The sequence below is a fragment of the Pseudopipra pipra genome, chromosome 14, assembly GCF_036250125.1.
Source record: "Pseudopipra pipra isolate bDixPip1 chromosome 14, bDixPip1.hap1, whole genome shotgun sequence".
Lineage (NCBI taxonomy): Eukaryota > Metazoa > Chordata > Aves > Passeriformes > Pipridae > Pseudopipra > Pseudopipra pipra.
In genome coordinates this window covers 8,098,896-8,125,128 of record NC_087562.1, presented here as the reverse complement: position 1 = coordinate 8,125,128, position 26,233 = coordinate 8,098,896, and the positions used below count along the sequence as shown (strand labels likewise).

Genomic DNA, 26,233 nt, shown 5'->3' with positions numbered 1-26,233 from the left:
ATGCCAAATTGGAGGTTATTTTTTAAAACAAGCTCACAGATATCTTTTATAAACTGAATTGATGCATATTTGTCCCCCTTCAGTGACGTGGGGCAGCACCAGAGCTTCACACTGTGCTAATTCTCTGCTGAGGTGGGATTTCCTGACGTGTGGCATGTTGCCATACAGTGGAGTCTGGGGACAGATGAAAATGTCACAGGGTTAGCAGGGATCCTTGGAACAACATATGGCAGGAGGGGAGATAAAAGCCTGAGAACTGTAGCCTGGGTAGGGGAGAATACATTATTTATTACTTGAAAAGCATCCCAGAGTGTGCTGGATCCTTGTAGCCCCTGCTTGGGAGAGGTGGAGGTAAAGGCTGTGCTGCTGTGGGTGAGCTTCCAAGGTTCTGCTTCTGTGGATGCTTCTGAAGGGATAGATTTGGGTTAAAGACCTGGAATGTTTATGGTGCTGTCAGCTGTTGGGTACAGGCACTGAGGTCTGGCAGCAAATATCCCTGCAACAAATGTTTTATTGGAAGTGTCAGAGGGCAAAAGAGGTCTTGTAGTTGTGATTTTGGTGAGGAATTTGGCAGCCTGGGAAATCTGAATGCAAACATCCACTTTATGAGATAATAAGGAAACATATGCATGGAAGACATCTTTGGGCTCTTTTCCTTGTTGGATTTGAGCCTCTGTGCTTTCTGTGCCTGTTAACAAGGGACATGCCTGCAGTGTTACTCGAGAGCTGCCATGAGTCTTGCAGGTTCCTCCTTGTCCCATCTTCTGGAAGTTTGTAAAACTTCCTTGTTTTTTTAAAGGGGAATTTTATTGCAGTCACCAACCCCTTGGTGGTCTTTGTGTTACAAATACACTCACAGCACATCATGGCTTTTTTTTCTTTTTTTTTTTTTTTTCTTTCTCCCTAGACCTGACCAAGTCACAGTTTCCACAGCCCCCAAAAACTTTCCAGAAGATGCAGTTGTTGTGTTCTTTCAAGCTTAAAAAGGAAAAAATGAACGGGGAAAAAAAAAGAAATCATTAATAGCAGACCATTGAGTACAAGCTGGAATCCTCTTTCAAAAAGGAAAAAGTATTTTTTAAAAAAGGAAAAGCCTAAATGCTTCAGTCAAAGGGGCACATAATAACTGGCCAAATAGTGAGAGTTTATGGCAAGGAAGAAAAGAGACTGGAGTACTCTGTGGCATTTTTTGGTGGTGGTGGCATGTTAGTGGCACTGGTTTAGATCAGGTGCTGCATTTGGCAGGTCTCTCCCTGCCTTTATTTCACCTTTCAGGTACTTGTTAAGAATCAGGAATGGACTCTGCTGGCAGCACCTTTCCCTTCTTCCTGGTGACAGAGTTGCTTTCCCTTTGTTCCTGGTGACAAAGGCTCATTGTTTGTGCAAGAACCCACAGTGAGGCTGTGATTTTAAAATAAAAGATCTAAGGCCACCCCTATCATTCAGACACAGATATTTAAATTTTACCTTGCATTTAGGGACAGTTTTTTCAAGGTGGCATCACCAGAGTGAGTAGTTTTTGCTGAGTGGTATCTCAGAAGGAAAGAAAAGATGTTTGTACCCCCTGACAGTGACAAACAGCTTTACCATCATGCCCAAAACAACTGGAGGGAAGAGCTGCCCAAATCTAGTGTCCTTGTATGATGAGCTACACCAACAAATCGACCCTCTCTCCTGCACATAGTCCATTTCAGTAAACTTCTGTGCTATTTCCTCAAAAAAAACCAATTGTGTGTTGTTGGGGAAACCAAGAGGAACGTTTTTGGGATGCTCAGAGAAGTGCACAGGTGCACTGAATGAGATGCATTTCCCAGATGTATTTTTAATTAGTGAAACCTCTGGGAAAAAATGCAGTTTTAGCAGTATGTTTACATGCTGCAAAGTGAGGTTTGGGGGGGGGGGAAAAAATGGATAGGAGTTAAAAATACAGCATGTCTGGCTGCCAGGTTTTTCCATATGGAGTTTTTCTGAGATGTCATCCAGAACACACCAGCATCTGGTGTCCTCCCGGCCACCCTGCCTGGGTGACACTGACAGCTTGATGGCATAGCTGTGGAGTTCACTTGGTGCTGCTGGGAAGAGGAGACCGAGCATCCCAGAGCCTTTGAATCCCAGTTTCTCCCTCATACACACAGCACTTGTGAGTCATTTGATGTTTAAACCGACACGCTCTATAGGAAATACCAGGGGCTGATAGTTCAAGGATTAACAATCACTGGCAGCCAAGCTGGATAATGTTTCATTCTTGCACTGTGTGAGCTCTCAACTTGATGAACACTTTAAGAAATGTTAATTGAAAACCTTGCAGAGGAGACTATTAGGAGGCAGCCTGTTCCTGCCTGATATCCACGTCGGAAGTCAGACTCCATTAAGGTATTTGTCTCCCTTATCGGCCCAGTGTGGTGGTGCTTCTCATGCAGCTCTGCTCTCTTTCCCAGGCCCATATTCTATTATCGTGGCAACGAGATGATGGCGGTGAGAGTTGGGCTTTACAAAGCTCACTACTGGACCTGGAGCAACTCCTGGGAGGAGTATGGCAAGGTAACAGCACATGGACCTGCTCCCAGGTGTCACTGGTGCTCCTGGGGGCAAACAACCCTTTAAACAGTTTTAAATTGGGGATATCACCAGTTCATTTTCTTAAGGGCTACCAGATGCGCTGTGGAGGTTTAAATTGGATATTAGGAATTATTTCTTCCTTAAAGGGTTGTCCAGCTCTGGCACAGGGAGTCCCCATCCCTGGAGGGATTTAAAAACCATGTGGATGTGGCCCATGGGGACATGTTTAGTGGTGGCCTTGGCAGTGCTGAGGAATGGTTGGACTTGATGATCTTAAAGGGCTTTTCCTAAATAATTCTATGACCCTATGAAAATCTAAGGAGACAGGTGTCACACACCCCTCTCCTGAAGTCAGGGACAAGGAGAGGAAAATGGGCAAATTCCCAGTTGTTCTGAAGGTGCTCCCTTTAACGCTCACTTAATCCCCCTTAATATTAAACTTCTTTCCCTGCCGAATTCTGAGCTTTCAGGTGTCCCTTTGCAGTTGGACTTGCTGATCCCTCTGCGTCCTTTCAACTTGGGATAGTCTGTGATTCTGTGAAAGTCTGGAGGCTGATGCCACATGGATCACATGTCTTGCAGTTCCTAGGACAAAACACCTGGTGCCTTGAACTATTTAAATGGAACAGGGATGGGTTTTCTGGGTTTGTGATGTTTTTTCCTTGAAAGGTGAAAGGAAAGCTGTAGGAAAGGCACAGTAGAAAGAGCAGTAAATTCCATGTGTTTCATCTACTATCGGCATTTTTGCAAGCCCCCATCACACAGTGCTTTACATTTTGTTAATTTTACTTATTTCCTGGCTGATCTCCTCACAATTAGATGTTAAGCACTATTATTTCTCTTTCTTTTTGTATCTTTCTTGCCTCAGACTTGGGTACTAAACTCTGGGGCATTTTCTAAGTGGCAGGTTCACACGTGTGCCTTGCTGATTATACTTTTAGACATGAACTCAGTGCATTAGGACACAGCTCTCAGCAAAATCGTGACAGCAGACTGGGACTGGGGAGGGATTGTTTGCATGATTTATTTTTTTATGCCTCTTTTTTTGAACTTATGGTAGGTCCTCAAGGCATCACAGGTGCAGAACTAAGTGCTGATGACATTTGTGGATATAAAAGTGCACGGATTCTTTTGCTGGGATGTCCTGGGGGTAGAGTGAAACGTCAGCTCCAAGGGAGTCATTTACATTCAGGGTTGTAAATATGTGTGTTTGTCTTCCTGAAGGCTGTAATGCTCCAGGAGTCAAAGTTTGTTTTAGAGGGAGTAAGGAGGAAAGGAAAGTTGGCTCTAGAAATATATTTTACGCTCTGTCTCAATGCTAATTCCACACAGATAAAATGAGATAATTTATTTGTCTAGTATGTGAGTAAAACCCATATATATCACGTGGAGGATTTTCCCTGTGTGGGAGACACTGGGAGCTTGTATGTCCATATGTTTGGGTGTAGGGATGGGCTCATGCTTTTCCCATGTGCATGGAAAATTCCCACATGAATTATTGCTCTCCATGGTGATAAAAGCACATACCCACACTTACGTACACAGTTGGGGAATAAATAAACCCCTACATTGATCTCAACTTATTTCTGAATGTCTGTGTGGAGCAGTGATAATGGGGACTGGTTCCTCCTTCCAGAGGCTCTCCCATTGTGAGCAATGGCAGTCATGCAATTAAGGAATATTTATTTCCTTCCAAGTCTTTGTTTAACTACTGTCTGATAAAAGTCAGCAATTATCCCCTACATCAGAGAGACCATTACAAATTCACTCTCTTTCCTGCAGCTTGGATCACATGTGCTGGATGTGGGGAAAATTGGAGCACATTAGTGGCCAGACCAGCCATTAACAACATGCAGAGGAAGCTCAGGCTGAAATTTGTTCCAATTCTCCTCATGTCCTCGAGCCATTAATTACAAGCCTTGCAAGTTTAAAAATAGAAATAAATCAGAATGCAGACCAGTTCTGAGCCTTCTTGGAGGAGTTTCTAAGCTCACCTTGTGATACAGTTGCCTCTTTCAGTGACTTCCCAGCTGTGTTAATACTGGACTCCAGAATCAAAAAAGCCAGTTTGTTTGCTAATTTAATTTGAAAAACATATTTAAATCCATGCACATCTGTGGCATTTGGAATTCTGATTATTTGATAAGTTTGATTTGCCATCTCAGCAGAACTTCAGCTAATGAGGCCTTGTTAATTGTATGATCTTTAGAGGCCCTTCCTCATTGCGAATCCAATGTGATGCTGTATTAAACTTCCAGATATGAAACTCTCTGTGTCTGAAGGTCCACACTCAGACCTGGAGTATTTGGTTGGCATGTCATCCGTTGGAAAGAGTTGGCCAGATGTAGCAGAACAGCTGCCTGCACATTTTTAAGAGGTTTGTTTTGTGGGTAGTTGAATATCTCATTATTTGGACAGATACAAGGCCCAGTTTAGTGAAGCCTCCTTTCACTTTCAGAATCCCCTAGGTAATTGACAGTGTGGGAAATCATCAATACAGAGAACTTGCCCTAGTTTTAATACACACTTGGTGCATTTTTGTTTGAATTTCAGATGAGATTATACCATTAAAGCAGCTAAACCCACATTTTCATGTTGATACTGGAAAATGGGAAACTGGTGCCTGTCCTGGGTCTGTCTAAGATGACCAGAATGAACAAGGAAGGATGTGGCCAACTTTGGCCCCTCACCTGGAAAGCTGGGTTTGAATGGGGAGTAAGTTAGTTCAGCAATAAAGAATGTACACACAAATAAAAATGCACCAGGGAGACACAGCTTGCAGAAAGCAAAGCCTAGGAAAGCAGAACAGGGATCTGAAGGCTTCTCTCCATATGGCAGTTGGAATATTTACCCTGGAAACATCCCATGCAAGCAGTACACAGGTTTATAGTCATCCCAAAGTCCCCTGACAGTAACATGCCCTTACTGGTCTGCATCCTCTGCCTTATGGCCTGGGATTAGAACTTGTCATCTGACACAGAGATGAATTGTGCTCTTCTGTTCTTCCCGTTTTTTGCTTGTTTATTTTTTAACCCCCAAGCAATTTCTTTTTCTAGTCTGACTCCTGTCATAAAGTCTTGTAGTCTCCCTCAGTGCTGGAGGATACCTTGATGCTCTTTTCTGCTGGATTAACTGGATTTTTTGATTCTTGAAGGGATGGTCTCTTGAAAGCATAAAGGGAAGGCTCACTCAGCAGAAGCAAGTGGGAATAAGCACTTCATGGGACATTTTCCCTGTGGATTGCACAGGATGCTTATTTAGAGCTGTTTACCTGGCTTCCATCTGTATAGGTGCTCATGTTTACATAATTTGACATCTCTGACATTCAAGAGGTGATAAATGGGACAGAGAGAGATGAAAGGAAACCTGACTTGAAAAATGTGTTTGTATTTTTAAATAGTTTGGTAGAGGGAGAGAGATCTCCCTCCTGCACAGGGCTGAGTCCCTGTTGCTCTGACTGATGGGTATAAAGCTTTTCCATTTTTGTCCACCTTTCTTACAGCAAAAATCAGCAGTGATAAAAATAGCACAAGGGAGAACTAAGGATAAACCTGGAGAGGTCCCTCGCATAGTGTAACACACAGGACTTTTACTGGAAATCACCTGTAAAATGCTGTTCTTGTTTGGAAGTAGGGGTCTGCAAGGGGCAAAACTGGATATTCTCTATAGATTTAACCGAGCAGGTAGCAAGTCCTCAGGAATCTACTAATTTCATGCTGTGTGGGGGAGGCAGGAGTAGGAGCTGCAAGAGAGAGGAAATTTCCTTTTCTCTGCCTGCCACCAAGAGTATCCAGCACAGAACAGTCCTTGTGCCCTCCAAGAGCACTGATGCAAGAAGGGGAAAAATAATTAAGAAAAGCATGTGGAAAAGGCCCTTTGGTTGTTGGAGAGTGGCTGATAACATCAACCTTTCTGCTGTCAGCTTGTTAGGAGTGTTCACTGGGTTTCCAGAGCGCTGCTGTGACTTTAAAGGATGGCTGTAGGCGCCTGCCAGCAGCTCCTATTGTTTTAATGCAAAATGCCAAAGGGGTTATTCCAGTCAGGCTGTCTGATTGCCCTTCTCCTCCACGTGAAGGGATCGATAAAGCCTTTTCTGCACAGGGGATGTGAAGTCAAGTAGAACCTCACAAATAATGACATTTCATTGTGGTCCTCTGAGCATATGAACCAGCCATCGATCGGGAGGCTTGTGAGCTGCCCATCTTCGGGGGCTGCCCATCTTCTGGGGGCTCTTCCAGCCACTTAACACATTAAAGGCAATTCTTGGTCCACAGTGTTGAAGCTTGGCAGTCACACTTTGAGATGTCTGCTCATCCTGAGCTCTACTTTAGCAGGATTTCGCTGGGAATCACCCAGGAAGGGAGAGCACCATTTACAGGTGCTGTGGCAAACAGCAAGAAACAACATTCCCAGCTTTCATTAACAACTGTACTTTTCTCCTTCCAATAGTAACACGGTTTTGCTGCTCTGGGTTTTTTGTGGTGGAAGGAGGAGACATGAGCAGGAGACAGATCCCAGATTTGTGCGGCACTATCCAAATCCGCGGCCGCCTGTCAAGTCGGAGCGATCTGGGCTGGAGCCAGGGTGAGGAATTGCCAGAGGGCTCACGTTAACACAAGTGGTGATTCCATCTCTTGGCCCAGAGCCCAAACTGGCAACCGGCTGTGTTTGTCTCATGTCTATATTGACACAGCATCTGTGGTCCATTTGCTCTGGAAATTAGAGCATAAGCTGTGCAGCCAAGGGCTGCAGTGTCTTAGGAACAGGGAAACAATCCGGGTTACTTGATTGCTGGGAAGGACAGGAAGATGGGCTCTCTGGGAGGTTCATGTGATGGACAGGGAATGTTATGTTTTAATAATAATAATAATAGTAATAATAATAATAATAACTGTTGGAATTTCTCCTACGACAAACAGTTTTACACAGTGGTGCAAAATGCTGTGTTAGAGCTAGTACAGAGCTGAACTATGTCTGGTGCCATTTGATGTTCTTTTATGGGCTCCCTTAGAAAGCAGGAAATGTTCTAGACAGAGTCTTCTGGTTTGGCTTTCATGCTTTTGTGATGGAGGAGAAAAGCTCCAAGAGCTTACCTAAACACAGGCAGTGATCTTTCCACTGTGTTTGGTCAGCATTACCTGTGGACATGGAAATTACAGAATCACTGAGGTTGGAAAAGCCCTCCCAGACCATCAAGTCCAACCTGTGACTGATGCCCACCTTGTCACCCAGACCAGAGCACTGAGTGCCACATCCAGTTGTTCCTTGGACACCTCCAGGGATGGAGACTCCATTTATTACCTTGGATAGTGAGCAGGATAAAATATTAGGAATGTGCTTTAAGTGGCTCTTGATCCCTGCATATTGTTATTAACAGTCTGACAATAAATAGCTTTAAGGGAGTGACAGGGGATGAAGGGGTGGCAGATCTGGGTTGTGTTATCCTGGTAGATAGGACAGGCTTAGGCACCTGTCGGCTCTTCTCTGACGTGACATAGCTCCAGACATCACCAAACCTTCCAAACAACCAGAGGCGTGGTCCAGGTGCTCCAGAATGTGGTTTGTCTTGCCCTTAAATAGTTCTTAAGTCTCAAGCAGATTTAATTTAGACTGGTTTGCCCCAGGAAAGCAAAGCAATCCAGACTTGGGGATCCCAGGGTTTTTAAGATGATATAGGATTTCTTTCCATCCTGAGAATTGAAAATGCTTTGACTGACAAACAGAACGAGATAAAGGTGTGAAAGATAAGTTAAATATTCTTTTCTAGCAAAGGAACAGAGGACTGGGCTCCTCTGGCTGTATCTGTAGTGTGTTAGTTACTCTGATACAGGACAGTGCCTTGATCAGGGGTTTGAGGGTGTATTTTTATACATTTAATGTATAATATATATTTAATAAAATATAATATGAAAAAATAAAATAATATATTTATATCATATTTTTGCTCATCTGTTGAGGAACAGGTAGAAAATCTTTGAAGCACTCTCTGCAAGTTGAATATTGGCTGTCACACGGTACATAAAAATAATAATAGTCCATTTTATTTGCAGAGATAAAGTTGAAATGCCTTAGAAATTTATAGGATGGTTTCAGCCAATGTCATAAAATGGTAGTTTTATTTATTGGAGTTTTATTTATTTTGATTTTCCACAATAGGCTGCTTTTGAAAAGGGCGTTGAGTGCTTAAATTAGAAGGACAGACAGCTTTTGGCTGGTGCCGTCAGGCAAATTGTACTTTCTTTCCTGGGAATCTATGGGACTGTAGCCTGGGTTGTGTTCTGGAGTCCAGGCTACAAAGAATTTATAGGAAACAAAAGCTAAAATGTAAACAGAGCAATGTCTAAACAAATACCCAAGAGACTAAAATCTTCTTTCAAACCGAAGCGTTTGCAGCCGAGGAGCATTGTACCAATTAGCAGGCTCTTAATTAAATTGCTTGTTTGATTTGCATCCAAATTATAATTTGGATGTTATAGAGGCTTTGATACCTTTTTATTAACTGGTCCTTTTGTGGAAAAAAACCCACAAAAATCTATTTTCCCTGTGTGTTCCAGAGGCCTGTGGCGTCACAGGGTGAAAAGGTCAATCAGCTTTGTATCTATTTAAAGTCCATTATTGGTAGGGCCACTCCAACCTATCAAGCAACTCCCTTATTTTTCCAGTCAGTGATTCAGGAATCTATAGCTCTGTGCAGATAAATGGGATTTCATGGGCTTCTAAACTTCTTGCTTTATTGAAAAGCAGAATATTAACTGCTCCACTGACCAGCTGTCCATTAAAAACATGGGATATTTTTAGAAAATTGTTTGCCAATCAAATCCTACCAACATCTGTAGAGAGCCTTTTCAGTTTGTTTTATAAGCAAATGCTACAGCTGCTTTCCCACTTCCATTGAAAGATTCCCATTTACCTTCTCTCCATGTCTCTGTCCATGTCTCGGGGCATTTTGGGGGATTGTAAGGAACGCAGCGTGGGAGCTGGAATTGTAAAGCCCAGCTTTAACAAGTCCATTTGGGGCCAGTCCTTGCTGGGCTGGAGGGGCCCTGCTTTATTGGCTGCTCAGGGAAATTAGTGCTTTTGCATTTTTGGCTATTCCCAGGGTTTAAATGGGTTCTGGAGGCTGCAGGCCAGGGATTAGGGAGCTCACAACTGGCTAATAACAGGCTGGGCTTGGGGAGCAGAAGCCTAGCAAGGCTGGAAGGGCAGATGGAGGGAGCTGGAAACTCTGTCCCTCAGTGCCCAGTGAGCACTTAACCCCTTACTGCTCCCAGTTGCTTTCCCAGGGCAATTCCCAGGCCTCTCAGGGTGACTCGGTGTTCCTCCTGGGATTTTGTTTTTGATCAGAACTGCAAAGTGATCCAATCCTCTCTCTATTTCGAAGCCACAGGAATCAAAGAGAGAGGATACTTTCCATGTGCAGAATTTTTATGATTAAATGGTTCCTCCTCTTTATCTTTTGTTTTGCCATTTCATTTCAATGAATATTTTACGGGGATTGTATTTTTATAAGACAAGAATGTACGAGGTGCTTCAGCTTTTATGTCAGTGCAACTCCACTTTGTCACCTTATTTTACCCCACCAGCTCAGAATCTGTTTTGCAGACTGAAGTGGACTCTTGGGTGTTTGTAGGTATTTTGGAACAAGGTGCTGGCGAAAGTATTGTCACTGGAATCGATTTTGTTCCCTCTCCTGTGTCACCCTTGATGACCTCTCTACCTTTTCCTGCAGGGCACTGATTTCTGTCCTGGGCAGAGTGTCTCTGGAGTGACAACACACACACAGGAGGAACACACTTACCTGCCACTGCTGTTCCACCTGGGAAGGGACCCTGGGGAGAAGTTCCCATTAAGGTGAGCAAGTTAATGAGCTTGTGAAAACCCAGCACTGTCAGTGTATAAAATTCATTTGCTTTGGTAACTGGTTCTTGAAATGTGCTTTAAAAATGTCCCAGAAATCCATTCTTGGAAATAATGGTATTCCTGCACACTTTTTCTCAGGAAAAAGGAACAAACCTTAGTTTTCAGGTGGTCAGGTTAGATGGGTGTGCATGTGGACTTGTCATTCCGGTTGTTCTTGTTCCATGTCCTACAACCCCTCAGGGAGCAGGAAAACACACATTTTTGGACAGGACAGGACTGATGCAGCACAGCTGTGGAATAAAACAGAGGTGCTGCTGAGTGTGGGCCTTGGAGCTGTGATTCTCTGTGTATTTTGGGACTAGGGAAGAAACAACCAGGGATCTGTGGGACTGGAATCTCTGGAAGGCAGCTGTGGTAACCTTCCAATCTCCCAGCCCAGTTAAAGGAGCTTCTCCAGAGGCTGTTTAACGGGAGGACTTTCTGCCCAATCCTGTTCCATCTGTGGGCTCTCCTGGCTGTCTGAATCCATTTTCCTCTAAGCCTCCTATTGTAATATTTATCTCCAGCACACACCATGCCCTGAGAGATTTCTGGAAGGATTTATGGAGTCCTCAGCCAGCACAGCCCACAAAGAAATCTGCCACCTCCAAAAAGGCTCCCAAGGTGTTCCCACCTCCCTCCTTCTTTTACCCTGCGGCAAAGCCAGCTGCAAACGGGGACACCCAACCTCATCCCTCACCAGTGGCACTGACTGGGAGAGTGTGGGAATAGATAAAGAGAAAACTGGTGCTGCTGTGACTGCCTGCCCAGAAATGGGCTTGTGCAGCAGCTTGGACAGAGGGAGATGTTTTCTGAGCTGACAGGGCTGCAATTACTCAACTGTTTTAAATAATTGAGTGGACACGCTCGCTCCGTTCCTTTCAAAGGATCTGAGCCTGTGCTGGCCACTAAGTGTTTTCACCAGAGAGAGAAGGGGGGGGGAATATTTCCACTTCACTCTCACTTAACAGAGCACTTTAGAGTTGCATCAGGCAGTGGATAAAGCTCTTTGGGAGTCCAGCATTAGCTCTGCTTTCCACTGCATTCCAGCACTAATGAATAAAGCAAATCTGCAGCTCCTGGGTTGTAAATACAGCTCAGTGAAAGGACACTGGGTTGGGATTCCAGATGAGACCATGGCCTGGGCAGTTTGACAACTATTTTATTTCACATGGACCTGGAGTGACAGGACAAGGGGGAATGATTCCCACTGCCAGAGGGGGCAGGGTTAGATGGGCTATTGGGAGGAAATTCTTCCTGTGAGGGTGTCGATGCCCTGGCACAGGTTGCCCAGAGAAGCTGTGACTGCCCCATCCCTGGAATTGTCCAAGGCCAGGTTGGATGGGGCTTGGAGCAACCTGGTCTAATGGAAGGTGTCCCTGCCCATGGCAGGGGGTGGGAGTGGATGGGCTTTGAGGTCCCTTCCAACCTGAACCATTCCATGATTCTGTGATTTTATATTAGGAAGATGAGTGGATAAAAATGACCTCTTTTTCCAAAAATCAAATAAGTGGGTAGTACTATCTGAACTGTACTTTGCCTACTGTGTTTGTCACCTGTGTCACCTGCTCCAGGTGACCCTTGCCTGCACAGGGGGGTTGGACTGGTCCCTTCCGACCCTAAATATTCTGTGATTCTGTGATACTGTTTGTGTTTATCTCTGGATTTGAGGCAGAGGAGCTTTTCCCTAAGAGGTGTTGGCAGCACACCTGCTTCCCTGTTCTTTAGCTGTTCCTTCCCACCCCCATGGATTGAGCATTGAAATAAATCCCAGTGTTACATCTGCAATCACTTCTCGTGCGGTTCCATTGATTTTTTTGGACATTCACAAGCTGTTGTTTGATTGAATTTTATGGCAAGATTATGACACGATTATGGAAAGCTGTGCTGATGTTTATTATGCAGACCCTAATAGAAAATCTCTTTTTAGCAAATGACTCTTCCTTTCTCCAGCACATTCTGCCGCTATTGTCTCCTCTCTGGTCACAATGGAAAACTCATGGGAAGTGGGTCTCCTATATCGAATGTGGTAATTAAATTACCCTCATTTGTGGAGCTGTTACTGGTGTGTATTTTTATTTAGCTTAATTATCCCCCTTGGCAGACAGCCTGGTGGGAGTCCCAACACTAATGTTTCTCCAAAGGGAATCCAGCATCCTCTTCCAAGCCTGCATCTGTCTGTCCTTACATGCTGGCTGTGTTCTCTCTGCCTGCTTTTTCTCACTTTTAATTTCATTTATTCCTTATTTTAGTGCAGCCTTTTCTTTTCCCTGAAATGATTTTAATAATCTGTCATATCTCTTGATTTGCATTAATTCGGAGTGTGAAACAACCAGTAAGAGCTGTCATTGCTGCTCAGGAAGGCCTGGCGTCACACGCTTCTCCAGAGAGATTTGCTGCTTATGTATTTGGGCTCATTCTGGGATCCCAGGGGATCTCAGAGCCAGGGAATCCTAGAAATCAGCCAGCTCACTCAACTGCAGCAACATGCTTGACTTGCAGGTGTTCAGGGAGCTCATCTGAAATGTCTCTGGGTTATCACACTGCACATGCAGGACACTAAGAGAGAATTCTTCAAGGCTACAATTTCATAGATTCAGAGAATACTTAAGGTTGGAAAGACCCTTAGGATCATCAAGTCCAACCATTAAGTCAGCACTGCCAAGCCCACCACTGCTTTGGGTCATCTCATGACATGGGCGTTGGAAAAAGATGGTGCCTTCCCACCCAAACCTTTTCATGATTCTGTTATTCTATATTAGGAAGATGAGTGGATAGAAATAACCTCTTGTTCCCCAAATCAAACAAAGCTTTTTAGTCTTTGTTAAGTGGCTGCTGAAGCATCCCTGAAAATGCAAATCCTTCAAGATCTGAAGCAGCACATAAAGTGTTTGGTTCCCTGGGTTTCTTGGTGAAGCAGGACAAGTCCTTACTCTTCCTGACATGGTTCACTGGATTTCCTGGAGCCTGCCTGCAAACAATATCAGCAAAAGCCTGTCTCCCACAGGAACACTTTTCAGGCAGTGGAAAAACTGGTCAGGCAGTTACAGACAGGTCCTGTTAGTGTGGTGAGTACACGTCTGGCAGTGCTGAGCCATCTGGCACTCTGCACTTGTGTTCCCTTCATGTGAGGCTGTGCCTGCACCCCTGTCCTTATCTGCTCTAGGAACAGATCTTCCCAACAGGGCTGTGACTGTTTCTTCCTGCTGTTTCCCCTCTGGATTTGGCTGGAGTCTCTCCTGCGCCCCATCTTCTGCCAACGGACACAGTTGTGTTTGCTCCTTTGGCTTGAAATATCACAGAACCATGGAATGGTTTGGGTTGGAAGGGACCTTAATAAAATGCTCATCCAGTTCCACCTCTTGCCATTGGCAGGGACACCTTCCACTAGACCAGATTGCTCCAAGCCTTGAACACTTCAGGGATGGGGCAGCCACAGCTACTCTGGGCAACCTGTGCCGAGGCCTCCCCACCCTTACAGAGAAGAATTCCTTCCCAATATCCCATGTATCCCTGCCCTCTGGCAGTGGGCAGCCATTCCCCCTTGTCCAAAGTCCTTCAGCTCTCTTGGAGTCCCTTTAGGCACTGGAAGGGGCTGTAAGGTCTTTCCAGAGCCTTCTTTTCTCTTCAGATATTTATTGATGCTTCCCGATCTGGACTGGAGCGATTTTAGCAATCCAACAGCCTCCCAGCCTTTGGATTTTGATAGGTGGGATTCATTGCCAAATTCATGTTATGAGTCCTCACACTGCCTGAACTTGCCTGGCTGATGGCACAGTGATGTCCCTACATCAGGAGACTGGATGGAACAAGATCCCTGGGCTGTGGGTGACCTTCAGGACTGACATGCTCAGGGTTACCATCAGATACATTCACTCCCAAGCTCTTGTCTCTCTGCTGGGAAAAGGACTCTATGAGAAGCAGCACTGAGGAATCCTGGCATTGACAGAACTTGGACAAGCTGAACATTTCCATGGCTGCAGGATGAGGTGGGACATGAACACGCCTGCAGGGAGCAGTGAGGCTGCTGGCACCTGGAGAGGTGCATGTAATAAGAAATCTGCAATACCAGGATAAATTTGGGCAATATATTTCAAAGAAGGGAGGTTGCTGCTAAATAATCTCTCTTTTGGTTGCCAAAAATGTGGTAATGTGACTGCACTTGTGTAAGAGTTACCTCGTTATCAGCTCCTTGGTGGTGAGAAGTGAACGGTTTGTGTCTTTTTGTTGTCTGAGAGATTGCCTAGATCAGAAAATACCTCTTTTTTAATAGCTCTCAACTTCAAAATAGAACTAAGGTTGTGTGTTAGGGAGCACAGAAAGCAGAAGCATTTCCTCAAGTCTAAGCAGGGTTTTGTTTCCTCCCTGGATGCAATAACCAGGGTTTTTGCTTCAAAACAAAACACTCAAACTGCTCGTGTTACCAAATTTATCCAAATGCAGAACTAAAAGATCTGATAGGTCTTCTTCTTGACCACATTCTGTTATCTTTGGGGTATTGTATGTCTGCTAAGTCCCACAGAGGGAGCTTATTTCTCCAATGTGACAAATTCAGTAAAATTATCTGTTGGTAACATCTTTGCAACCACTTGTCAGTTTTATTATCTGAGTCAGATTATTGTTTATACACAACTTTACCAAAATACTTTATTACCAGGCAAGAAGAACACAAATAATAATATGTATATATATATATTTATATATAAAGCAAAGCTGGCACAACTAAAAATACACTCAACAAAATATCTAATCCAGCCTCAAGTAGAAAAAGTGTTTTAACTCCAAAACTGCAAAAGGAATTTACAACAGAAATCTCTCAAATTCTGTCAGTTTGAGCCAGAGGTGCAAAGCCTCAATAACAAGTAAGGACAGAGTAAGTGCAGCCTGCTCACACCTTGTTGTTACTCCAGGTTTATAGCAACTTCTGCTCTGAGCGATTGAGTTTTACTGAATTATGAACATCAAAATTCCTGTGTTTTACTTAGGGCAATGGATTTTACTATTATGGAAGAAAATGGAAGTGATAAGGCTTGGTTGATGAACATAATGATTTTAGAACACATTAATTAAGAAGAGAGCTCACAAGTGCCTATTTCGAGCAGATGGAAAATTCAGGAAATCATCAGAGAGGTAATTGCAGTGGTTATGGAGCCAGAAAAAAAGGGAAGGAGCTCCTGAAGGGAAGCTAAAGGGGAAAGGATCTGAGAGAAAAGTTGCCAGTCTTGCCTTACAGCTCAGGGCAGAAACCTGGATGTGGGGAAGAGAGAGAAGGTGCAAAACAAGGAAAAACTGTGAATAACAAAGAGCCAGGATGGTGCCCAGGGGAGATGCTGCCTCCTCAGCATGGAAAAGAGGGAAATGGTACCAGCTGCATTGCAGGGGTGGATTAGCAGCTGCCACAGGAGAGGTGGCATTGAGAAACACTAAAAGTGTGGAAATCATGGATAAAGAGCCTCAGAGATGGCAATAAAAACATGGAGCATCAACCTTGCAGGAGCTGGATGCAGGAAGGTTGGGAGAAGCAGGTAAGCCAGGTGGGACAGCGGTACAGAGCCAGGGAAAAGGGGGAAGGAAAATACACCTGTGGAAGAGAATCACTGAGGGGATTCTGGAAGCTGGGGAGTTAAAATTTCCGTGAAAATAAGTGAGCAAGTAGAGGATCAGCACCATCACATCTCCTTGCTGCAGGGAAGGTGAGGGTCTGTCACAGGTTGGACTTGATGATCTTGGAAGTCTTTTCCAACCTTAATGATTCTATGATTCCAAGTATTCCTGTGACTAAATGTGCATATGCCCCTCTGGGAATGCATCTGGGACCCAAAATGCTGCTGGACCAGGGGTGGATTGGGGAACCTTTCAATCTTCTCTTCGATTCTTTGTTTGTTTTCCTTGGCCCTTTGAGTCTCTCCAGTAATTCCAGCAGCAGAGCCCCAAACCAGTCTCTGCCTCATCCACTGTGCATTCTTTAAATTGCAAATAAACTTGATAATAGAAGAGAGGAACCGAGGAAGACTGAATAATAAGACAAGATCAAGACTTGAATACTATGGTGCTGCAAAGCCTCAAAGCACTGATAACAGATAAAATCAAATTATCATAATCTGGGGGTATTTCACAATTAAAAATAATGGTTTTAATTAAAATAATTCCAAGGGAGAAGGAAGTAAAGTATCATTAGAAACATTTTATGCTCTTCCCATAACTTCATATAAATCCAACAGCTACTGTTCACAGAATCATGGAACTATAGAATGGTTTGGATTGGAAGGGACCTCAAAGCTCATCTCGCTCTACCCACTGCAATGGACAGGGACACCTTCCACTAGACCAGGTTGTTCCAAGTCCCATCCAACCTGGCCTAGAACCCAGTGTCAGATTTCTGTGAATCCCATTTATATAATTATGGGAATATATATATAACATATAGTTCCCATTTTCTTACATTCCTCTCAGTAACAACATGGTCCTGTCACTCCCAGGATAGACATACTGCACTGTGCCCATATATAAATCATCAGGATGAGGCATAAAACATCTTTAAAACCTGCTGGAAATGCTGGTGGACTTGTTTGGGTGCTGATCTATCTGAGGGTGTATTTAATGATGGCAGAGAATCTCCTCTCCTTGCCCTGGGACGCCATTCGACCCGAAAGCGAGAGACCACGGACAGCAAGATTAAACCAGAATTTAACACCAAAAGAGAAAAACCCTTCTCCTTCGAAACCTGGCTGTGTGTGGAGGGCACGGTGGGGTTAACAGCAGAGCAGGTTCCACTGGAGCTGTTGGGGAGGGAGGATGGGAACAGATTGCCAAGGCACAATTACACTAAATGAAGGAAGCACAGCCCACACCTGTGCCTGGGACCCTGCGCTCCAATCCAGCCCTGATTGCATCTCCAGGGACTTCCCGGAGGTAAAGTGTCAATTAGTGTAATGACCCTGGACTTTGTCCACTCTGTTCCCTCCTTCTGAGCGTGGAATAATTTCATGGACACTGGGGGATCCCTTTTAGCAAACTCCTCACAACACCACCTGCTCACCCTCTCATTCTTCCAGTGCTATTCCCAGCTCTCCTTCCACAGGATTGTTGGACTGGAATACAAAATGCAGCACGCCCTGGAGGCACTGAGGTCTGGATCTTCACAGACAATGATGCCCAAACACCTGTATAGATAATATTATCTTTTCTTTGGAACAGGGAATGTAACAAACCCTGCCTTGCAGCCCAGTCCTGCATATGAATTCAAGAAAGGATGGGACTCCAGGTAGGAGAGGTTCCCAGCTCCCTTAACAACTCAGACTGATTACCATGAGGTAATTATCCCCATTTTACATGCAAATTCTAGGCACTCTTGCAGATTTTGTCTCAAAATGCACTTGCTTAGGGCTGGAGGCAGTTTTAACCCCTGTGCAGTCAGCAAATACTTCACAAATCTGTGGATATGGGATCTTGGGGCACACTCTGGAGCTAAACAGAAATGTCTGAGAAAAAAACAGAGCTTATCAGAGCCAGGAATAGGGATCTCCATGGGGCCAAGGCAGGAAAACCAACCCCCATGGAATGAGGATCTCCATGGGATCAGGACAGGAAAACCAACACCCACAGCTCAGCATCTCAGTGGATGACTCCAGCTTCAGGTGAAGTCCTGGTGCCATCCTGCAGGCATTGCACTCCCCAGCCTCACAGGGAGACTTCACAAACCTTTGGAAAAGGAAGACAATCCATGTGTTCATCGAGGCACCTGAAGATGATCCATGATGATGTCCCAGTGTTGACTGACTCGAGGTCATCGCTGTTGTGTGTGGCACTACAAGGAAGACACCTGCAATCAGATCTGGTTTAAACTGGTGTCAACAGGTTGAGCCATCTTAAGAGCACATTAAGGCCTACTGAGGTTTATAGGCTGGGGTATGACTTGGAGCATAATTTATCCATGTTTTTTAGCTTGAGGCAGCTTTGTCCTCATGTGAGAACTGTGGGTCCTTTATAGGGGCCGAGGCGTTTCCCTTGTGCTTTGGGGATTCATTCAGCCTGTGCTAAACACTGAAATAATCTAAAAGCATGGAAGCTACAGGGCAGAACAGTTCAAAACACTAGGAGCTGAGGTTAGGCCAAGATTTCCTGTCACTGCTGAGCCAGCTGAAAAAAAGAGTGTCCTGAACATGGGAATTAAAGCAAGAAGGTGAGGTTGAGAGAGATGATTCTGCCCCTCTGCTCCACTCTGTTGAGACCTCACCTGGAATGTTCTGGGATCCCCAGCACAGGAAGGACATGGATCTGTTGAAGCAAGTCCAAAGGAGGCCACCAAGATGTTCCAAGGGCTGGAGCTCCTTTGCTGTGAGAGGCTGAGAACTGATGTTTAGCCTGGAGAAGAGAAGGCTCTGGGAAGACCTTAGAGCCCCTTCCAGTGCATAAAGGTGCTCCAAGAGAGCTGGAGAGGGACTTTGGAAAAGGATCTGGAGTGACAGGACAAGGGGAAACGGCTTCCTGCTGCCAGAGGGCAGGGAAAGATGGGATATTGGGAAGGAATTCTTGGCTGTGAGAGTGGTGAGGCCCTGGCACAGGATGCCTAAAGAAGCTGTGGCTGCCTCATCCCTGGAAGTGTCCACAGTCAGGTTAGATGGGACTTTGAGCAACCTGAGATAGTGGAAGGTGTCCCGTCCTATGGCGGGGGGTGGAACTGGGTGAGCTTTAAGGAATCTTTCAACCCAAACCATTCTGGGATTCTGTGATTTAAATGACTCAAGCTGACATTATTATTCTGTGGCATTCCCGTGTCTGAGGTTGCAGATGAGCATCAATGCTGTGGATAAATATAGGAGTTAAAGATTATAGCAAAAAAGACTTTTTTCATTGCAATAAGACTGGCATATTTGGAGCAAAAAGCAGCAGTCGTGACAACACATTGTTTCTCTTTCCTCCAGAGCACAGCTGTGTTTTCCACTGCTCTGTCCACATTATGGCTAATTTGGAATCCTTCATCTGAAAAGCCATTTCTATGGATGAAATTGAGCACTTCAATATTTGCAAAGATGCTGTGGAGCTTAATTAGTTACCAGCAATATTTTATCTTATGGGTCCACTTTGAAAAGAAAATCTTAAATGCTGGAGAGATGACACAAGGATGTGACAGAAATAAACACAAGTTACAGGAGCAGCAGGAGGAGGCATTAAACGATTCGCTATCTAGAGTATCAAAGTCTAACGATTAAAATATGTACTAATTCGTATTAATCCTTAATATGAGCATCTTTATTAAGTGGGATTATCTCAGGTTTGGAAGAGCTTTCAAGTCCTGGTGCTATAGGTGTTTTGGAATCCTAAAACACTGAAACACACGTGTCTCCTAAACTGATTCCAGCTCCAATTCTATCACTGGCATGTGTAGGCTGTACAATATTTCTGGATCCTTGATTGCATCCCATTTCCAGCTCAGATGCCATGTGTGTCCCTGGAACTCGCCTGTTTTTACACACCCTCCTCCGAGTGTTTGTCTCCAGCCTTCCCTCTCCATGTGCAGGCTCTCTTGTCCTCTGTGTGTCAACCCAGCTTAGCTGTAAACCCTCTCTGCCTCCTCTAAAATTGTGCTTTGATTTTTTTTTTTTTGCTGCCGGGCTGGAAATCCTCCACATTTGGAATTCAACCAGAAGGCTTCCAGATAAAATCACACCAGGCTGAAAGGCCACTGTGCCTTCGGGATGCAATGCTGGGATTGCTGCCCTGAGTGTCCTCGTCAGGGTGTGAGTCAGAGATGGGCTTTGGCAGCTCCCCAACTTCTTTGGAGCAGTGCGGGAGTAACCTGGGAGAGCTTATGTGGGATGCATGGGGAGAAGAGCACGGAAATTCAATTTATAAGAGCATGTAGTGACAGGACAAGGGGGAATGACTTTACACTGACAGAGGGGAAATTTAAGTATACAGAAGAAACTCCTTCCTGTGAGAGTGGTGAGGCCCTGGCACAGGTTGCCCAGAGAAGCTGTGGCTGCCCCATCCCTGGAAGTGTTCAAGGCCAGGTTGGATGGGGCTTGGAGCAACCTGGTGTAGTGGAAGGTGTCCCTGCCCATGCCAGCGGGTGGAACGAGATGAGCTTTAAGGTCCCTTCCAACCCAAGCCATTCCATGATTCTATGATCCTGTAAAATTTGAGAGCTTCTCAAGGATATTCTGAATTTCCATGTGGTCCGTCAGCTCAGCAATCTCTCTACCAGCTGGGTGTGAGAGCCACACTTTGCTCAAGCTTTTCATTTCGCATTCTCTTCCTTTTCATTTCCCATTCCCTTCCGGTTCTCTATCAGCAGAGCTCAGGCCCATCCCCACAATCAGCCTCTCTCTGGATGGCTGCCGAGCTGGGATATTTATAGGGTTTACTGGAAACTGCTGGCACATTGCTGGGCTTCGAAATGTGATTGTTTTGCAAAGAAGGAAATTAGCTGGAGTGTGGGGCTGCTGGCCAGCTTGGACTGCGAGCAGAGGGAGCCCGAGGTCAGGTCATTGTTTCTTTTATCTTCAGAAGCAATTTGCCGCTCTCTGTGTTTTTTTAAGTGACTCTTAATGTGATGGACAAAGTGAGATCACTGAGTAGGAATCCTCCATTTTAGAAATACTTGAGGTATTAGTGAAGTACACCCTGAACCACTTAAACAAGTACCTACTGGAGTAGTCGGGTGGATAAGAATCTGGTAATTTATAACCATGTTTGAGGAGTGACAGATGGGTCCCAGCTTGGAATAATAAAGCTGTAATGGAAGAATGTAGATGGGGCAGAACCTCGGGATGTTGTGAAATGGAGGAGATATTCTTGTCTTGGACAAGTCCCTTCTATTCTTCTTCTCCATCTTCCTGTTCGTGTAATTTTAGTTCATTTCTTTGGTGATTGTGGAGTTTAACTGGCCGAGGGTTGTGTTTAAAACCCTTGGCTTGAGAACACTCTTGTAAAACAAAATATTGACATTCCCTTGGTTTCCCTACAATAAACATCTTCAAGTGAGGCAGGTGTTGCAGGAAAGCACTTAGAAGAGTGGGGGTTGAATGCTGGAGAGCAGGTTGACCTCAAGTGTGACATGCTGGAAGGATTACCTCTGCAAACTTCTGTCCAACCTGTCTGGCCACCTGTTAGTCCTGTGTCTGGGAGGTCTCCCTTGGTAATCATTTAAGGGACATCTTGAGGACAACCCCAGAAACGCCTTTCTTTGTACCTGCCACCTTTGCACTCCCCTCAGGACTCAACATGCGCTCACAGCATTCTGAGGAGAATTCTGAGGAGGAAACATTTGGGGCCACTGGGACCAGCGGATTTGAAAACAGATGATCTGCCAGGAGCCAGGTGCTTTTCTGGGGAGGACCAGCACACCTGCCATCCGTGTGGCCCTAAGCAGAGCACCTGGACTCTGCCAGCTCAGGTGTTTCACTCCCCTGCAGACCTATGGGCAGTCGACAGTATGTTTACATATCCTTCTCCCTGGTGATGGCCCAGGAAGTCTTCTGGCCCAGCTTGGTGATGTGGACACTGAAATGATGCCCCACCAATAAGATCTGTATTTTTTCCTGTTCCAGTTTTGCCAGTGAGGAATATCAGCGTGCCATGGAGCGGATAACTGGGATTGTCCAGCAGCACAAAGACACGCTGATGCCTGGGGAGCCACAGCTGAATGTGTGTGACAAGGCCATTATGGTGAGTGCTTAAAGCAGAAACACAGTGGGGAATCCTTAGCTTGAAATATGTATTGTAAAGCCTTCATGAAGTGTCACTTAATTCTGGGAAGGGATGGAGAAGGGATGCTCACTCACCTGTTTGTGGCTTCCTTCCTTAGAGACAGGGCAGGATCCACAACTGTAGATCCTTCTTCTCCTTCCTAATCGCCTCCTACAAATCTTAAAAGTCATGGAATCATTGAAGCATGGAGTGGTTTGGGTTGGAAGAAACCTTAAAGCTCATCTTGTTCCACCCACCTTCCTTCCATGGGCAGAGACACCTTCCACTAGACCAGGTGACTCCAACCTCACCTTGGACACTTCCAGGGATGGGGCAGCCACAGCTTCTCTGGGCAACCTGTGCCAGGGCCTCCCCACCCTCACACAGAATAATTTCATCCCAATATGCCATCTAACCCTGTCCTCTTTGTTTTGAGTCCTCTGTGTCTGAGTGGTGGCACTGGGACAGTGCTTCTCTTTGAGTGATGTATCTTTGATCTTGTTCAGTCTCCTCCAGTTCCACCCATGCCTGAATTTTCCAAGATCTTTATGGCTTGAGACATGACAAAACGTTTTCAATTCTCTTTTCTGTTTCAAGTCTCATGTTGAAAAGTTACAGTTTGGCTTTCCTGTCAAACACAGCTTGGTTTGTTGAGAACCTGGGAAAGCAACTGGATAGTGTGGGGGAGGTAAAGTTGTCAGATGATGAGAGGCTGTGTAGTCTGAGGGAATGTGTCTGTGGGCTGACACAAAATAGTAACAGCAACATCTTTCTGATGCTGAAATAATCTTCTGAAACAGTCAGAACCTGCTGCTTTGGGTCTGTCACCAGGAAAGAACAAAAGGTGGATTTGTGTCCCCTCAGTAACAAGGAAAAGATCTTTCTTAGCCTTATCCCATCTTTTTATTTTTGGCTGTTAAATAGGAAAAAGATTTGAAGGCCCATTGTTTCTGTGCTGTTTTCTTTTCTTATTCAACTTTTCCCCTAATAAACACTGTTCTGTGCTCCCCTGGGACCTTTTGGATTCAGGAACTGTCCACAGAGCCTGGCAAAGGCATTTCTTCTGTGCTGCCTTCAAAACTGGTTCACAAATTTTAGGCCATCTGAGGCAGAAAGTGGGCTGGGGAGGATCCCAATTCCAGGAGAAACATTCAAATGCCAACAGGAAGCATTATGAGTTTTGTAATCTATGTACACTCCTTACAGACTGATTGCGTGGTCACTAAACCAAAATATCAGGCACCAAATTGTTGCCTTTTGAGACCAGAAATTAAGAAAACCAAATCTTTTTGGAGTGGTTGGTAGATTGGGCCTGATATCTGTCTTTGGGGGATACTGGGAGATAAATATTGTTGACTAATACAATCTAATTTACTGTCTCCTAAATCTTGTCACCTATTTATTGGATATGGGTGTTTAATATCCTTTCTGGGACAGAGGAGAATTGTCTTTACTTACACATAAGCAAAGTGTGTGGAAGTGTTCAAGGAAGTGTTCAAGACCATGGAGTGACAGGACAAGGAGGAATGGCTTCCCACTGCCTTCCCTGTGAGGGTGGGGAGGCCCTGGCACAGGCTGCCCAGAGAAACTGTGGCTGCCCCATCCCTGGAATTGTTCAAGGCCAAGTTGGACGGGGCTTGGAGCAACCTGGGATAGTGGAAGGTATCTCTGCCCATGGCAGGGGCTGGAACGAGATGAGCTTTAAGGTCCCTTCCAACTCAAACTATTCCATGATTCCGTGGCAGCAGAAGCATCATTTTGGAGCTCCTGCAGTCGTGGGATTGATGGATGCACAGCAGCACCAGCCCTCCGGAGCTGGGAGGTCTTTGCTGGCCCATCTGTGGTGTGTCCCACCAGCAGTGTCCACGAAGCTCCCACAGAGCCAGCTCTGCTGTTTTTTCGTCCTGTGGAAGTGCAGGAAAAGCTGTTCCATGCAGTAGAGCCATGCTGGCCTGACTTGCAGCACGGGTGGTGTCCCCAGGGCTCCCAGCACAGCTCCAGGAAAGCCTTGGACTGTGAGACTGAAACACACACCACTTATTGTTTGATATTTTTCAAAAGAACAAACATTTCATTTGTTCTTTTGGCTCTCAGTTCCTTCTGCAGAGTGGCCTAAAATTTCCAGCCATGGTTGTGCATTTTAAAATGGAGAAACAGATTTAGGAACCAGCATTAATTGTTCTTAAAGCCTCTGGAGCCCTTGGTGCAGAGATGCCTCCACCAGAGTTCCCTCTGTGTCTGCTCCTCTGCAGGGATAGCTGGTGTCTCACTGCCATCTGTTGTCAGTTCCATGGAATAAAATCCTGCTCCAGCATTTTTTTTCTGGGGTTAAGCTTTTCGTTTCCTCCGTAGGAATTTACATCCAAGAAAATGTAAATATTTGAAGGATAAAAATAAACAAAATGAAAGGCAATAGGTCAGAGCTGAACTGGCCTTTGATATGTACAGACCTGAGAGAGGGAGGAACAGGGAATGAACACAAAAGATTTCTGAAGGCAGAATGGGAATTACAACCTGCCGTTCACATGACCACGATCCCAAATTTTAAATGGCAAAATGCCAATTAAATAAAAAAAGTTCATTTTTCCAAATTCTTTCCTTTGTTGATCCCTTAGGAAGCTGAGGTTTGCAGTGGGTCTCCTTGCTGGTGTCCTTTCTCTGTTGTACACAGGCAGGTAGTTCAAGAAACATGGAAACAAGGGAGACAAATAGTTTTGTGTGGAAGAGGTGTCTCAGGAATGCCTTCTGCTCCATCTGCTCATGGATTCATCCATCAAAATGCTCATTAAAATACCAGCATTCTTATCTCTCTCACACCCTTGGCCTTCTGCTGCTTTTTGCTTCCTCAACAAAGTGCCTGGATATCACAGTGCTAAGAATGGGAACTCTTCTGGACCCCAGGAAAATTGGGAATGTCACCAAAACCTTGTGGTCTGGTTGCTCTGTGCTGCTACAAGAGAGAGAGGAGGGTCACAGAGTCCCAGCAAACTGGTCTGGGAGAGACCAGGAAAGATGCCAGAAGAGGGAATCATGTGCTGCAGAAGGATTTGTAGCCTTTCCTAAAGCTTTTATTTGACTAATGTTTGGAATGGGGAAGTTTATGAGCCCAGAGGCATCGGCTGCAAGAGGAGTTTCATTTTTCAAGCAGGACATAAAAGTATCTTTGTGAGGATCAAAAAGGGCTGGTTGGGGTTAGAGCTCAGGAGACACTTAGTGTGAATCATCTTTCTGTCTATTTTTGTTTGTCTTTAACAGAATTGGTCCCCTCCAGGCTGTGAGAAGCTTGGGAAGTGCCTGAAAGCGCCTGAGTCTGATCCTAAGAAATGCTCTTGGCCTCACTGATCTCTGCATCCCTCCAGAGCTGCACAGAGAGCCCAGAGCAGCCGGACATCCAGCGTGTCTGCTCATGTTGGCACTCCTGTTTACACAGGAAGGGTGTGATGTGTGTGTGAAATCATCACTTGTTCTTCCAAAAGGGCCAGTGTTTATATTCCTCATGCTCAGGGTTTAGCCTCCACTCCTCTCTTCTTCTGGTTGTTTCCCTAAATGGTAACCTCAGCAAAGTCTGTTTCAGCTGTAAAAGCTCTCTGGACAATGACAACTCTGCCATCACCTCCAAAATGCCATGGATTCCCCTTCCTCCTTCCACCCTTGGATTCCCCTTGCTCCTTCCACCCAACCTGCTCTCCCAAATCTTTGCTCACTGGGATGCCCCAACAGCAGCCATAGGGACGGAGCAGGAAACTCAGAGCTGCCAGAAAGCCCTGCCCAAAGTGCCCGTGTTTTGTGTGCCTGTAACTTGTTGTTTTAACATTTGATTTCCATTGTGAACTCTGGATATCAACTTGTTTTTCCTTTCTTCCCAAATTTGGGAGTTCTGGGTGCAGCTGCTGGGAGCAAACAAGGGCTCCCTTCTATTCCCAACTAAGGGGTTGGATTTGGGGAGAATGCCCTGACTTTCTTGCATCTGTAGCTGCAAACATTCCCTAGGTTATGGTACAAGGAAATTTGAGGATAGTGTTCAGGTAAGTATTGGATTAGGGTTACAGCAGCATTCCAGTGCCTAAAGGGACTCCAAAAGAGG

At 45.1% G+C, this 26,233-nt stretch overlaps 1 protein-coding gene across 6 annotated transcripts in view; it reads left to right on the top strand.

Moving 5' to 3' along the window:
• GALNS (galactosamine (N-acetyl)-6-sulfatase) overlaps positions 1-25,987 on the top strand; it is a 44,078-nt gene extending 18,091 nt beyond the window's left edge. For 3 of the 6 annotated variants that reach the window (XM_064671046.1, XM_064671052.1, XM_064671049.1), the window contains 4 exons: positions 2,439-2,541; positions 10,289-10,410; positions 22,011-22,128; positions 25,405-25,987. In XM_064671046.1, the coding sequence (XP_064527116.1) occupies positions 2,439-2,541; positions 10,289-10,410; positions 22,011-22,128; positions 25,405-25,491 (430 nt within the window). In that variant the 3' untranslated portion in view covers positions 25,492-25,987. Of the gene's footprint in view, positions 1-2,438; positions 2,542-10,288; positions 10,411-15,443; positions 15,589-17,655; positions 19,689-22,010; positions 22,129-25,404 lie in introns of those variants that run through there. The other 3 variants (XR_010434306.1, XM_064671047.1, XM_064671048.1) reach the window with 3 other exon arrangements.
• Positions 25,988-26,233: the final 246 nt, after the last annotated feature.